This window comes from Notamacropus eugenii, chromosome 3 (genome assembly GCF_028372415.1).
Source record: "Notamacropus eugenii isolate mMacEug1 chromosome 3, mMacEug1.pri_v2, whole genome shotgun sequence".
Lineage (NCBI taxonomy): Eukaryota > Metazoa > Chordata > Mammalia > Diprotodontia > Macropodidae > Notamacropus > Notamacropus eugenii.
The window spans coordinates 376,891,864-376,908,515 of NC_092874.1; the positions used below are offsets into that span (position 1 = coordinate 376,891,864).

Sequence of the window (16,652 nt, forward strand, 5' to 3'; positions counted from 1 at the left end):
AAAACCCCAACTAGGATCACGAAGAGTTGGACATGACTGAAAAAATGACTGAACAACAACAAATGTGTGTGTGTGTATACCTTCCATTATTTCAGATCACAACCTGTTTACAACGTAGGAATCTTTAAGACTTTCAGTGGCCAAACAATTTCATGATTCTTTGGCCACTCTGACAATGAGTCCCTTATTAACGTAGCCTTGTCCTTGGATGACAAGCAGATAGTTCATCTATGAGATCCATATCTGAAGACTTTTCAGGCCAATATAAATTGAAAGGACTTGTGATGTGATAACAAGGACACTGAGAACTCAATGTTTACCCTCAGTCTTCAGTGAAGAATCCAATGAAGAGGTAGGAGAACAAATGATGAAAAATATCATAGGAAACTACTGGAGTGTTTATATAAAAAGAAAGAAAGAGATCTGTATAATCAGATCCCCTTCCTCTAGAAGTCAGTGATTATTGAAACTATCTGATATAGAATAAAAAATTGAAAATAGTTCTGTAAAATAAGTTTTCTAAATATGACTCAGAACCAAACGTATACAGTAGACTAGGGTTTGTGAAACCCAAGATCATAAAAATCCATGGAAGGAATTCATTATTCAGGAAAAAATCATTAGAATAATTGGATAGTAGTTTGACTGCAAATGGGAGTAGATGTCACCTCACTCCATTCAGCACAATAAATACGAAGAAGAACAATTATCTAACTATAAAAGGCACATCATTTTTAAAAAATGATAATGAAGTATTGTATCTTTCACTTGACTACTGTGGAAAGGGGAAATTTTCTGAGCTATGCACAACTTAGAAGGTATCATAAGAGACATAACAGGTGAATTTGATTATGTAAAAATAAACTTTTGTACAACAGAAATCAATATATCTAGAGTAAGAAGAAAAGACAGACTAGGGGGAAGATCATTGCAAAAATAATTTCTGACTTAAGTAAGACCTCCCAAATCATAAAGAAATGACTCATGTAAGAGCTACCTCCTCGACTATAAGTAATTAAAGTATATGAGCAAGGAGTTTTCAAAAGAATCACAACTAAGAATAACAAATTAAAATTAGAAATGCAAATGAAGTCAACTTAATATTTTATATGCATCAAATTTGGCAAAGATCAAAAAACTCAATACTAGCATAACTGCCAAAGCACAGTATTCTAACAAATGAGGCTCTCACAGGTTCATAGATCTAGAGCTTCAAGGCACCTTTGAGGCTACCTAGTACAACTTCATCATTGTACAGAAGAAGAAATGGAGTTCCAGAGAAGGGAAATGGTTTGCCCAAGGTCACCCCAAATCTTACATGGCAGAGCTAGAATTCGAACCCAAATTCTGACACCAAATCTAACAAGCATTCTGTCTGTTGTTTTTCTATAAATTGGTTTGATCTTTTTGGAAAGGAGCTTAGAATTAGACATGTTACCAAAACAGTTCATATCCTTTCACCCAGTTATCCCGCTCCTAGAATTATACCCTAAGGTGATTTTTGATAAACATTAAAAACAATCTACACAAAGATATTCCTAGAAGCAAGAGTTATAATAACAAAATAGTAGATGTAAGTTATATGTATATTGATGGAAAGAGAGCTAAATATGTAAGAGGATCATATGCAAACGTACAGTATATAACTTCCCTCAGACTCAGTTTCGTCAATGGTAAAATGAGAAGGGGGTGAGGGAGTGGACCACTGAACTCCCTTCCAGCACTAGACCTTATTACACACATACATAAAGAAAAGGGTAACAATAACAAAGACACATTACATATATAGATAAGAAGTTCAGAAGGGAGTGATCGAACAGGATATTTTGTTGCCTATCATGCTTCCTATCTTAAATTTAACAATTTGAATTTAACAATCTGGAGGAAAATTGTCCCTGGATTTTTTATTTTGTTTTCATTTTTACCTTATTTATCTAATTCACTTTTTCTTCATGTTGATGGAAGCGGAAATAAATTTTATTTTGGAAAACAAAGCAAAACACAAACAAGAAAAAAATGAGACTGAAAACACTGGTTTATATTTAAATTTATTCTAGGATCCTACTTGTTCAGTTGCGTCTGACTCTTCATGACTTTGTGTCTTCTTGGCAAAGATACTGGAGTGGTTCACCATTTCCTTCTCCAGTTCATTTTACAGGTGAGGAAAATGAGGCAAACAGAGTTGAGTAACTTGCCCAGGGTCACACAACTAGTAAGGAAGATGAGACTTCCTGACTCTTCCTGCTTGGCACTCTATCCACTGTATCACCCAACTGCCGTTATTTTTAATTAATTTTTATGTAGTATGGTTCAGTTTCCCATCACAGTGTTTATAAAAGGGTTACATAATATTTTTTAAAAATTTATGTTTCGGCCTGGTTTTCAAAATGTCATGGTCATCTCGTGAGATGCTCCACTATGAAATCTCCCTTATAGGAAAGGCAGTGATGCAGTATATAGAATGCAAGACCTAAGTTCAGGAACACTCGAGTTCAAATCCTACCTCTAATTGGGGAGACAACTTATATGTGGAGTTTTCTGCTGCAAGATAGATGTCTTGGCCTCCTTTAATGAGAAAATTGAGGCTATCTGTTAGGACCTCCTTTCTCCTTTTTCCTACTCCACATCTCAAAACTCTTTTCCCAACCTCTCCTCTTATCCTTTAGTCTCTGAAGAAGTGGTGATCCTTCTTCTGACCCAGGTTAACTTGACCCTTCTTGCCCTTTTCCTCCTGCTCTCTCCGGCAACTCATTCATTCCCAGTCTTTCTCAGCTGCTGCATCATAATTTCCTTATCTGTTAAATGAGGAGTTGGATGACCTAACCCTTCTACATGTAAAATTGAACTATGCCCCAACTCTGCTTCATGAGTACAAAAGTAATTTTTTATCAAACTTTGTGCCAAACACAGGACCATGCATACAGTAGGTGCCTAATTAATATACCTGCAACTGAAAACCAATGAGCAGATGGTGGGAGATACTTAATTTTTAGTTACTCTTGAGTTATTTTGATTATTAGATTATTTGTTTAAAGATTTATTCAGTATATTCTGATGACTTTAACAGGGCTGTTATGAGGATTAAATGAGATAAGGTATGCAAAATAAGCCTTTAAAATGTTATATAAATGTCAGCCATTATTACCAGCATAAATACTATTGAATTATAAGAGGCATTTTAAAATAAATGAGGGAGAAATTCAAATGGTATTTCTTATTTTTTTCTGCCAAAATAATGGTGAATCAAACACTTTCTAATGCCTGACAATAAAAATGTAGCAGAATTTGATTCTCTGCCTAGAAAAGAGACAAGATTACGTTTTGTCTGGAGGTATAATGTTGATTATTTAAGAATTGGGATCGTCATTTGGCCTCTATCGGAAGAGAGTTTGCCAAGACCATAGTGTGTCACTGGTAGAGCTGTTTTGTAGAACAAAAACTTTAAGCTGTCTTGACATTTAAAGACAAAACATTCAGATTCTGAAAATAAACCAATCAACTTATTCAAATGAATTATTCTCACATTGAAATGCTGAAAGAATTCTTTTTAAAACACATTTATTAGTTGAAAATTCACTTGCGAAGCCTTCAAATTCAATTGCCTTTCAAAGTAGAGCCAGCAAGAAGTCACTGTCCCCATCATCTGAATTAAGGCAAAGCAATTGGCTGGTGTCTGGCCCTGCTCTAACTTTGTCAGGCACCGCCAAGAAGAGAAATATTAGAGTGAGAATGGTCACACCGATTATCTTTATATGATTTTTATCATACAAAATTTACATAACATGCCTCTACAATGTTTTCATGGAGGTAATGATTCATGTGTAATGTTATAGATCTCTAATATTCTTTGGGGTTCATAACCTGTGTTTTTGTCAGCGTGGGAAACTCTAGCATGGGAATTCCTTCCAGCAATGCTGATTGCCAACTTTTCTCTAATTTGTAGTCTTAGAGGTGCCTGGGAGTCTGAGAGGTTAAGGGTCATGCCCATAACGAGTATATGTCAGAGACAGGACTTCAACCTAGTTTATCTTCTCCACTCTATCCATTATGCTGTGTGTGTATATATGTATGTGTGTTTGTGTGTGTATGTATGTATGTGGATATGTGTATATATGCATATATATTATATATAAAATTGTTGTTGCTGAGTCATTCAGTCCTGTCTGGCTCCTAATGACCCCGTGGACCATAGCCCACCAATACTGTCCAAGGGGTTTTCTTGACAAAAATACTGGAGTGCTTTACCATTTCCTTCTCTGATGGATTAAGGCAATCAAAAGTTAAGTGACTTGCCCAGGGTCACATAGCTAGTAAGTGTCTGAAGCTGGATTTTAGCCCTTTCTGACTCCAGGCTCAGTGCTCTATCCACCAAGTCATCTAGCTGCCAAATATGTATATGTACACATGTATGTGTGTATATATACACATATATGTATATACACACATATGCACATATATACAGAAATGTATGTACACATACATATATATGTATATACACAAATGTACAAGAAATGTGTGTATTATGTGTGTATATATGTTATATATTACAGATAAAGATATATATTTATATGTGTATATATATATATACACAGAAGGATAGATAGAACATATATAAATATAAATCTAGAACACCTAATATATCTCCTTAGGCACAGGACAAAGATCTCCTGTTTAGAATATTGATCATCTATATGAATATATGTAATACAAAACAATTTCTTAGTGCATCTATATTTTACTTCAACTCAATTCAGTAAGCATTTATTCATTGCTTGAGTGGGAAATTATTCAGGAAGTTAAAGGGACAACAAGGACAAAAATTAAAATCCCTTGCCATCAAGAAGTTCTTATTTTACGTGTTTTCATGTATAAAAAGATACAAGGTAATTCCTAATATACCAATGTTGTTTAACTTATTTCTTGAAGATATATGTATATGTGTGTATACATATGTATATTTCTGTGTGTGTATATATATGTATATGTGTGTGTACACACACACACACACACACACACACACACACACACACACACACACACACACACATACCTAGAAAGGTAGGTTAGCATAGTGGAAGAAATGGTGTAAAGAAGACCTGGGTTCAAGCCTTGCCTTGGCATATACTGACCGTGTGATTGGGTATCCTCTCAGTGCCCTAAGCACCTCTCTAAGACTGTAACTGAGAGAGGAGTTGCTGATCTACACTGATCCAGTAAATTTCCACACTAAGGGCTTAAATCTACTACACTGTGAACTTCTTGAGGGCAGCGTCTATCTTTTGCCTTTCTCTGTATCCTCTGCACCTAGCACTATGCTGGGTACAGAGTAGTTGCTTAATAAAAATTTATTGACTGACTGACTGATTCCTCCCACACTAAAGAAATCACACTTCTAGTCCAGGAATAGTCTTTATCTATATCCATATTTTATGGATATAGATGTACAGGTGTGTGTGTGTGTGTGTGTGTGTGTGTGTGTGTGTGTGTGTGTGTGTGTGTGTGTGTGAAATTAGTACTTATCTGTACTGCATAGTTTTGCTGCAATTCTAGCAGTCTGTAGGATAGTTGTGAACCAAGGGGAGGGGTGGGGAGAAAGGGGGATTGGAAGAGAGAAAAGAATGTGAAACTGTCGCCAAGGAAGTTTTTCTTGCAGTAGATTGTATACAGAGAGATGATCATTTTGCCAAATAAAGATTTATCCTATGGGTTATTGACGCAGGATGACAAGGCTGTGGCAGGGCCTCTGGTCTGCCTGAGGGTCTCAGAGCTTTCCAAGGGGCACAAGCTGAATTCTGCTTTGCCTTTGCTTGGTTTTCCAAACTCTCTGGGTTTAGGGGCAAAGCTTAGCTTTTGGGGAGGGGGAAAAGGGGGATGATTAGCATCAATATTAATGTGGCTGACTCTTATTAATATTGTATTATCTCAAGGCAATTTACTGGAATTGTCCTGAACCACAGATTAGAAAACAAGCTGAAAGCAATTCATGGAATTTTATCAAAGGTAATTCAATAAATTCAATCAAATCAATTGGACTCAGAAACAGGGTGAAAAACTAAACTTCTTCTGTTACATTTAGCTGTATGGTAACAAGGATGGAGACTTTTTTTCTCTTAAAGGTCACTGACCTATAAAGGAGAAAAAACAGGTGGAATTTGTTCCCCTCTCCCTCAGTGGAATCTTATAGCCAGGTATAATGGGGAAAGTGATGGGCTTCAGCTCATGAGATACTTGAATCTGAAGCCTGCTTCTGACACTTACTTGCTGCTAACTATGGATGAATTATTTAACCTTAGACCATAGTTTCTTATCTGCCAAATGGTTATGATCATAATGTAATACCTATCTCACAAGGTTCAAGAGATAATGTGTATTTGTGCCTTCTAATGGAGATTCACGTTAGTTATTATTGTGTAATCCATCCATCGTCTTAATCTGATTCATGAATTCCCCTTACAACATCACTGACAATCAATCACCCAGGTTCTCTTGAATACTTGAGTGATAAGGAACTCATTACCTGAATAGGCAGCCCCCAGAAGTCTTGAAAGAGATAGGGGAGGTTAAATGTATCCATTTTAAAAATTAAGAAAATGAAACATAATACTTCAATATAATGCTCTTAATATTTATATATGTGCTTCATTTACATATGTGCTTCACATATGCTCAGTTAAGGAAGGGATAGGAAAAAGAAAGATAGAGAAGGAAGGAAACAAGCTTTAATTAAGAATTGGCTATGTGCCTGGGCACTGTCCTTCACACTTTGTAAATATTATCTCATTTGATGGTCACAGTAACCCTGGGAAGCAGATACTATTTTTATACCCATTTTATAATTGAGCAAAGTGAGGCAGACAAAGGTTAAGTGCTTTAAATGCCGAACAGGAGAGAATTTTAGTTGATCCTAAAAGTAAAGGGGGGCACTAAAGTTAATTGGATGAAAGGGGAAATGACATGGTCAGATCTGCCCTTTAGGAAATCACTTTAGCAACTACAATCCAGGGGCAGTTGGGTGGCACAGTGGAGTGCCAGACCTGGAATCAGGAGGACCTGAGTTCAAATCTAGCCTCAGACAATCACTAGATGTAGACCTTGAGCAAGTCACTTAACTCAGTTTCTTTGCCAAGAAAAGCCTAGCAACAAGTGATAGAGAAATTCCATTGGAAATAACTGTAGACAAAGTAAAATATTTTGGAGGCTACCTGCCAAGACAAACTCAGGAACTGTATAAACACACTTACAAAACAGTTATCACACAAAGAAAGTCAGATCTGTATTAACCCCATTTGCCTCAGTTTCCTCATCTGTAAATGAGCTGTAAAGAAGAAGGAAATATCAAGCCACTCCAGTGTCTTTGCCAAGAAAACCCTAAATGGGGCCACGAAGAGTCAGACACAACTAAACGATATTATCAACATTGGCAGCTGCAACCCAGTGGGGAGAAATCTGAGACAGAGAAAAATGTAAAGGCTGATGCCTTCAGTACAGTATGAATGGCCGCCTATGCAGAAGCACAAGATATGGGAGAAAGAATGTCACATAAGAAGTGCAGCAAGTTGGCCAGTTTGAATACATTATAGAATGCATGGATGGGATTAATGTGAAATATGCCCAGAAAAACAGGCTTCTGTTTTATTCTAGAAGCAGCCACGAGTCATAGGAACTTCTTTAACAATGGGTTAATATGGTCAGAGATATGCTTTAGGAATATCAAGGTATCCTTTTGGAGGATGGATTGGAGAAGTGAGAAACTGGAGGCAAAGAAAAAATTTAGGAGGCTTTTGTAAGTCAAATTAAGAGGTGATGGGGACCTTGTTGGGGTAGTATTAACATGAACAGAGAAGGGGATAGGTGAGAGAGATACAGTATCTATTGTCTATATCAGAAAAATCAACCAATCCTCTTCCATGCCTTCCCTTCACATGGACATGCGTTTTCCTCCACTATGGCTAGGGTTTGCTAAACAAATTGGATATATTATATCGCAGTGCAAGAAGCAGCTCAGACTCTATCACTCTGTAGTAATTAAGTCAGTTAAATATTGACTTGTTGGACACCCTACCTTTGAGCCACATCAGGCTATCAGAAGACTCCATCCATCCCATCTTCTCCAGCAATTGCCCCCTCTATCATTTCCATTCTCTCATTTCCCTTCGATCTCTGTCTACTGGCTGCTTCCATACTACCTCCCAACGGGATTATCTCTCCCATCCCCAAAAAACTCTCCCTTGATCCATCCATTCCCACCAACTATCATCCCATATCTATCCTCCCTTTTGTGATTAAACTCCTTGAAAAGGCTCTCTAGGATTAGGTGCTTCCATTTTCTTTCATCTCACTCTCTCCTTAACTCTCTACAATCTATGTTTCAACTTAACTATTCAACTGAAATTATTCTCTCCAAAATTTCCAATAATCTTTTAATTGCTAAATCTAGTGAACTTTTCAATCCTCATTCCCTTCTTCCCCTCATGCCTGGGCTACTACAATAGCCTTCTGGTTGTTCTCCCTCTCTCAAAGCTTTCCCCAGTCCAGTCTATTGATCTTCTGAGCTTGACCACACTACCCCCCATTAAATAAATTCCAGTTGTTGTCTAATACTTCAAGGATCAAATATAAAATCCTCTGTCTTTCAAAGTCTTTCATCACCTACCTGGCCCTCTCCTACCTTTCTTCTCTTACATCTCACTCCCTCTCATGTGCACTATAATTCAGTGATGATGGCTTCCTTGCTATTCTTCGAAAAGGATACTCCATCACTGGACTATGAATTTTCACTGGCTGTCCCCCCATTACTGAAATACTCTCCCTCTTTCTGAATCCCCTGTATTTTTTCAAGCCCCAGCTAAAATCCCATCTTTTATAAGCCTCCCATGATCCACCCAAACACTAGTGCCTCCCTCTGTTGATTAGCTCCAGTTAATAACATTTATATCTTGTTTGAATATGATTATTTTCATGTTCTTTCCCCCATAGCTTGTAAACTGTCCAGCGAGCAGAAACTCTCTTTTGCTTGCCTTTCTTTGTATCCCCATAACTTAGCATAGTTTCTGGTATATAGTAGGCACTTAATAAATGCATGTTGACTGACTTGATCCCCAAATCGTATACAAACCTTTGTCCATATAAATATGTAGTTGGAATGATAAGTCTCTGTGAAGAGAAATAGTTTTAGAGAATGATAGTACAAAGGATTATTAACTGGAAAAAATTAGCCATTTGAATTGGAGACAAGTGGTGTGTCACTTAAACGTCGTTAAGTCTATCCAATCTTTTATTATGATTTATCTTTTTGTGTGTATGGCTTGTTTCCCCAAAGAGATTTATGGGTAGGAACTTGCTCATTCCTCTTTGTATTCATAGCAATTAACATAGTGAGAGTGATTTTAATACTTAACAAACTTTGAAAGATGGAAGAGAAGGAAGAATGACCCTCCACTGACCCATGTCTCTTGGTGGCATGGAGGTGACTCCAGATGCCCAAAGGCTGTGTTAACAAAGTCTAAGCTATGACAGTCTTACCAAACGGAAAGGCTATGAGTGTGTGTTGTATATCTGAAATGCAGCTAAGTGCATAAAGGTTTATTACCAGAGGCTTATCCACCAGGGATATTTATCCAGTTTCCCTAATTTATTAATATCATCTACAAAGTCTTTCTGAGACCTTGACATGTTGAAAAATATGAGAACTGTCATTCTCTTCACTCTCTTCCTTGTCCTTTTCAAAAATGCTCTTTTTAAAATGCAGATAATTCCTGGAAGGGACAAAATATTAATTCCCTAACTTGGTATGAGTGAGTTTGTCATGTACCCATATTCAGGATATACGAGAGGAACAGAATGTTCTAGGAAGCACTGAGGTTATGGGATGAAAGGAATGCTTAAATTGAGTGAGGCAGCCAGTGGCTAAAGGAAAATCTAAGGAAATAAGGACAAAATTTAACTATTTGACGTTTTCCATCAGTCCTGCATCCCTCCACCAAAACTCAAGGTTTGGTAAGTGGCTCTCTGTCTTCATAAGCAAAATCCAGCCCAATGGAAAGAGTTTTGTGTTTAAATGTACTCTTAGTAGTGGCCAGGAGAATTACCTTTAATACTAATTTTTCTCTCTTTTTTTCTCTTTTTCTCTGACCTTCTCCAGTGTGATAACGCAAAAGGGCTAAAAGCATTCTATGATGCAATAAAATACGGGCCTAATCACCTCATGGTATTTGGAGGAGTCTGCCCCTCAGTCACATCCATCATTGCTGAATCTCTCAAAGGATGGAATCTGGTACAGGTAAGAAAGGTATAAATGCAGCCCCTGTTACTGGTGGAATGAACATTCTTTTTTAAAAAATTCAAGTAAACGATAAATACATCTTTAAAAGTAAGCTTGGTTGTTTTGATTTTTTTTAACACAGTGTATAGTATGATTCAAACATGAATGACTCAGATGTTCTCCCACAGCTAACGCACACTTTTGCATTAAGTTGTGGGCTTAGAGAGGAACATGAGCTCTTTCAGACCCTTGGGGTATCAGTGTTACTGTTGTTTGCAAGTTTGGTTCATCACGTGTGGTTGTTTATTATCTGCTGGCTGGCAAACAGGCAATGGATAGCATTAAGGTTATAACCTTTTGTCATGTCATTGGCAAAGCTTTGGGAGATTCAGATGCCATGACCTTAGAAGTCAAGTAGGCCCAAGATGGCCAGGAGGCAAAACTTTTGGAAACAAATGTTCTTCTAAAGCAGGGGGAAGGGAGAGATAAAAAAGGAGTGTAGAGAGCTACAGAAAAAAAAGTGGCAGAACTGAAGGAAAGTTGCAGCTATGAATTCTGGAATCCTGGACAGGTATGCAGGGAGGGGGAGGAGGGAGAGGGACTAGGCAAAGGAAGACCTTTCTTAGGTTATGTAGAAGCCTTCATCTTTATTGTTTTCACAGAGGGCTTTTATCTCACGTTTGGGGTAAAGATGCAAGAAGGAAGGTGCATCCTGTCCTCCACCTAAGTGTGGCTCTGTGCCCCTCCAAACACCAGGAGGAGATGGCAGGGACAGGGAGAGGGAAATGGCAGAAAGAGCATCAGTGGTGTCCCTTGACCCCAGAGCAGAGTGAAAACATGAAACAGATACACTAACAGGTCATGGGATCTGTCATGTAGGCTGACTGTGGCATGGACCAGCGAAGTTCTAACAGAGGAGGAAGATCAGGCCTCTATAGCCTGGCACCCTAGAGCAAAGCCCCCCAGTTGTCTTGTTCTAGTTATAGTTCTGATCTAAAAGCAATTGATATGGTTATAGCACACTAATAGCAAGAAAATTCCAATGTGCATGCATAAATCTAGAGTCAAGAAAAAGTGGCAATCTTTAGAAGATCTCATGCCACAAATCAGTGAGGGAAAGTAGAAGAGAAAACACCTGGAGGGGAGGGAGAAGAGGGATCTGTGCAAGAGGGAGGTGTGTCAAAAATGGTGGTTTGACTCTGGGCTGAAGAAAAGAGCAGAAGACCAAAGACAGGACCTTGTCCAATACACAGAGAGTGGAAAGAGGGGGGAAAATTAAAGAAAAGGAAAGAAGTATTAGTCAGAAAAAAAAGAAAACCAGGAGAGTTCATGGGGTCCATGGATAGATTTCCAGGGAAGAGGGTCCATGAACTTGGATGGTGAAAAATTACATCTTTGTTTTCACTAACCTCTAACTGGAATTTAAGATTTCTTTTAATTATTTAAAAATATTGTTATGAGAAGGGATTCATAACTTTCAACAGACTGCTGAAGGGGTCTATGACATAAAAAGGTTAAGAACTTCTGGTGCAGACCATGCATTTGAACAGTGGATCCTTTATCATATAGATTCTCCAAAGTGTAAGGTATCTCATGTATCCATCCCTCCTTGGCAACATCCTTGACAGGAAGTCATCCATCCTCCATTTGATGACCCCCAGTGATAGTGAATCCATTTTCTCCAGAGGCAGCCTTTTCCACTTGGACAACTACAGGTTTTTTAGGAGTCTATTTCTTTCACTGTATCTAAGTCTGCTTCTTTCACCTTCCCCTGTTATTTCTAATCTTGTTCCCATGGGAACCACCAAACCACATTTAATTCCTTTTCTATATGATAGCCCTTGAGGTATTTAGCTTTTATGACCCCTTCTCTAATTTTTCTCTCCATTAGGACAGGCATGCCCAATTCCTTCAATTAATGCATTGTCTCTAGTATTCATACCTCCAAGGTCCTCCACTGAACTCAAGAAAACTTGAGTTTAAATCTAGCTTCAAACACATCCAAGCTGTATGATGCTGGGCAGGTCACTTTACTTCTTTCTGCCTCCATTTCCACATTGTAAAATAGGGATAAAAAAAGCACCTCCCTTCCAAGGTTGTCATGATGATCAAATGAGGTAACGTTTGTAAAATGCTTAGCACAAGATCTGACACATACTAGGAACTTAATAAATTCTTATTCCCTTCCCTTCCCCTCCAATCTCCCCAATATTCTGTTAACTCTTCTGTGGAGTACTCTGATTTGTCAGAGTCTTTACCAAAATGTGCCCAGCACCAAATACTCTAGCTGTAGGCTGACCTGGGCAGTGTAGAAATGCATGCAGCATACCTCTTTCCCTAATACGGCCTGAGTTTGCATTTTTGGTTACTATGGAATAGTATTCACTCATACTGAGATTGCAGCCCAATCAAAACCTTCACTGTCTTCCACACTAACTACTTTCTAGTCATGCCTCCCCTGTTCCATACTTGGAGGTCTAAAGGCTCAACTGCAGCTGATTATCAAAGCTATTTGGTACTGGCTTTTATGATTAGTGGCTTGGAGCATTTTTCATTTGGTTGATGGTAGCATGCATTTCTTCTTTTGAGACCTGTTTATATCCTTTGACTACTACCTATTGAATCGTTCTAGTTCTTATATATTTTCGGTTATTAGAACTTTATCAGAGATGTTGAATATAAAGATGTTTTCACAGTAAAACTTTCCCTTCTAATTTGAACTTCATTGATTTTCTTTGTGCACAACCATTTCAATTTTAGGTCATCAAAATTGTCCGTTTTTATCTCCTATGATCTGCCACTCCATTGCTTATTTGGTTAATAATTTTTTCCTATATGTAAAAAAATGAAAGGAATGTTCTTTTCTCCTCCTGTCATACATTTATGATATGACCTTTTCTATCTACATTGGGTATCCATTGGGAGCTTAATGTGGTATATAGTATGAAATGTTGGTTTAAATATAATTTCTACAAGACTGTTTATCAATTTTTCCTCAAGTTTTCAGTACCATATAGCTAGGAGGTGCAGTGAATAGAACACTAGGCCCAGAGTCGGGAAGACTCATCTGCCTAAGTTCAGATATCATCTCAGACAGTGTGACTCTGGTCAAGTCACTTAACCCTGGATTTGCCTCAGTTTCTTCATCTGTAAAATGAGCTGGAGGACAAAATGACAACCCACTCCAGTATCTTTGCCAAGAAAACCCCAAAAGGGGTCACAAAATGGTGACATGACTGAAAATGAAAATCACTAACCAACAATATTTCTCTAAAACAAAGTTTGCAAGTGTATACATATAACTCCTGTGTAAATCTTCATAGGTAGATTCCCAGAGACACTTTAGATATTTTACTTATTTTGAAAGGACTATTTTTTTCTGTCTCTTCTTGAAGTGTATTTTCTTTCTTTCTTTACTGGTAATATATATAGAAAAGCTGATAATTTTCATAGCTTTATTTTATATTCTGCTATTTTGTTTAAGTTATTAAAGTTTAATTTTTAGTTGAATTTTTAGGGTTTTCTAAGTAAACCATCATAACTTCTGCAAAGAGCACAATTTTGCTTTTTCTTTGCCTAGGTCTTGTTTTCTTGTACTATTACTCTAGCTGGCTTGTCTAGAATTACGTCAGATAGTGATTTCAATAGATATCTTTCCTGTCTCTTTGTTCTTATTGGAAAAGCCTCTAGCATTTCTCCATTATAGATAATGCTAGGTCTTAGTTGAGAGATGATATTTACCATATTGATGAATGATATATTTGTTCCTATGCTTCTTAATGTTTTTAGTAGAAGTATGTTTTAAAAGCTTTTTCTGCATCATTAATATATCATGCCATTATTATTGTTTTTGTTATTAATAAGGTCTATTACATTTATAGTTTCTTCTAATATTAAACCATAATTTTTAATATGCTGCTGTGACTTCTTTGCTATAGATAAATATGCTATTTAATATTTTTATCAATATTCATTAAAGACATTGGCCTATAGATTTCTTTCTCTGTTCTCTCTTTCTCTCTCTCTCTCTCTCTCCCTCTCTCTCTCTCTCTCTCTCTCTCTCTCTCTCTCTCTATTTTATGTATCAAGATCATACTTGTTTCTTAGAATTTGACTGGATATATTCTTTTTTTAATTTTTGTAAATAATTTATGTAACATTGAAATTAATTGTTCTTTGGATATTTGATCAAGTTCATTAAAAAATTTATCTGGTATTGGGGTATATTTTTTGTTTTACTTTTTAAAGAATTCATTTATTGCTTATTCATTATGTTTTCCTGAGATTGGATTATTTACATTCTTGGTTTTCTGTTCAGTTAACCTAGATATTTTCTATATTATATATATTATATGTATATGAAATATGCAAATATCTCAACATTTGATGTAAGTAATCAGTTTTGGGCAGCTAGGTGGCACAGTGAATAAAGTATTGGGCCTAGAGTTAAGAAGTCATTGTTCAGTTGTTTCAGTCATGTCTGGCTTCTTGTGACCTCTCTTTGGGGTTTTCTTAGCAAAAATATTTGAGGGGTTTGCCATTTCCTTCTCCAGCTTACTTTACAGATAGAGGAAACTGAGGCAAACAGGGTTAAGTGATTTACCCAAGGTTACATAACTAGTAACTGTCTGAGGCCAGATTTGAAGTCAGGAAGACCTTCCTGACTCCAGGTCTGACACTCCATCCACTACAGCACCTAGCTGACCAAGAAGTTAGGAAGATTAGAGTTCAAATCTGGCCTCAGATGATTATTAGCTCAGTTACCATGGGCAAGTTACTTAACCTCTATTTGCCTTAGTTTCTTCAACTGTAAAATTAAATCAATAATAGCCTCTACCTCCCAGGATTGTTATGAGGATCAAATTAAATAATAATTGGAAAGGACTTAGCTTAGTGCCTAGTACGTAGTAAGTGTTACATAGATGATGCTAGCTGTTATTATTATTACTGTATAACTGGGGGAAATAATTTGCAATAATTTTCTTTATCTACTCTTGTGAATTTTCCTTTAAAATTTTTAATATTGACAATTTGGTTGTTCTTCCTTCTTTGTTTTTTTTTTTATTTTAAATTATTTTATTTGTTTTCAGTTTTCTACAATCACTTCCACATATCTTAGATTTTTTTTCCCTTCCCTCCCCCTCCTTCCCTCTTCCCTCCCCACTCTATCCCTGGCTAGCATGCAATCTTATATAGGTTCTACACATATATTCCTATTAAATACATTTTCACCTTAGTTGTGTTGCATAGAAGAAATAAAATGAATGGGAGAAACCATAAAACAAAACAAAACATAATACAAAAGAAAATGGTCTACTTCATTCTGCAATCTAATTCCATAGCTCTTTCTCTAGATGTGGAAGGCATTTTGCCTCAGGAGTCCATTGGGAATTTTTTAGGTCCTTGCATTGCTGTCAAGGACTAAGTCTACCAGAAAAATTCCTTGCACACTGGGGTTGTTGCTGTGTACAAAGTTCTCCTGCTTCTTCTCCTTTCACTCAGCATCCGTTCATATAAATTCTTCCAGGCCTCTCTGAAGTCTTCCTGTTCATCATTTCTTATAGAACAATAGTATTCCATTACATTCATATACCACAACTTGTTCAGCCATTCCCCAATCCCCTTGATTTCCAGTTTTTGGCCACCATAAAGAGAGCTGCTATAAATGTTTTTGTACATGTGGGACCCTTTCCCATTTTTATGATCTCTTTGGGATATTGTCCTAGAAGCGATATTGCTAGGTCAAACGGTATGCACATTTTTGTAGCCCTTTGGGCATAGTTCCAAATTGCTCTCCAGAATGGTTGGATCAGCTCACAGCTCCATAAACAATGAATTAGTGTTCCAACTTTCCCACATCTTCTCCAACATTTATCATCTTCCTGTTTTGTCATGTTAGCCAATCTGATAGGTGTGATGTGGTATCTCAGAGTTGTTTTGATTTGCATCTCTCTAATCAATAGTGATTTAGAGCATTTTTTCATATGACTTATAGATAGCTTTAATTTCTTCCTCTGAAAGCTGCCTGTTCATATCCTTTGACCATTTGTCAATTGGGGAATGACTTGTATTCTTGTATTTAACTCAGTTCTCTATATATTTTAGAAATGAAGCCTTTAACACAGACGCTAGTTGCAAAAATTCTTTCCCAGTTTTCTGCTTCCCTCCTAATCTTGGTTGTATTGGGTTTGTTTGTGCAAAAACTTTTCAATTTAATTTAATTCAATTCAATTTTAATCAATTCAATTTAAAAAAAATTCAAAGTTATCCATTTTGCACTTCATAATGTTCTCTATCTCTTGTTTGGTCAAAAATTCTCCATTCTCCAAAAATCTGACAAATGCACTATTCTTTGCTTCCCTAATTTGTTTATAGTATCAGTCTTTATACC

At 36.9% G+C, this 16,652-nt stretch overlaps 1 protein-coding gene across 2 annotated transcripts in view; it reads left to right on the forward strand.

Annotated features, from left to right (window-relative positions):
* GABBR2 (gamma-aminobutyric acid type B receptor subunit 2) overlaps nt 1–16,652 on the forward strand; it is an 818,519-nt gene that overhangs the window by 220,542 nt on the left and 581,325 nt on the right. For both annotated transcript variants that reach the window (XM_072597481.1, XM_072597480.1), the window contains exon 2: nt 10,142–10,279. In XM_072597481.1, coding sequence (XP_072453582.1) covers nt 10,142–10,279 — 138 coding nt within the window. The remainder of the gene's footprint in view (nt 1–10,141; nt 10,280–16,652) is intronic.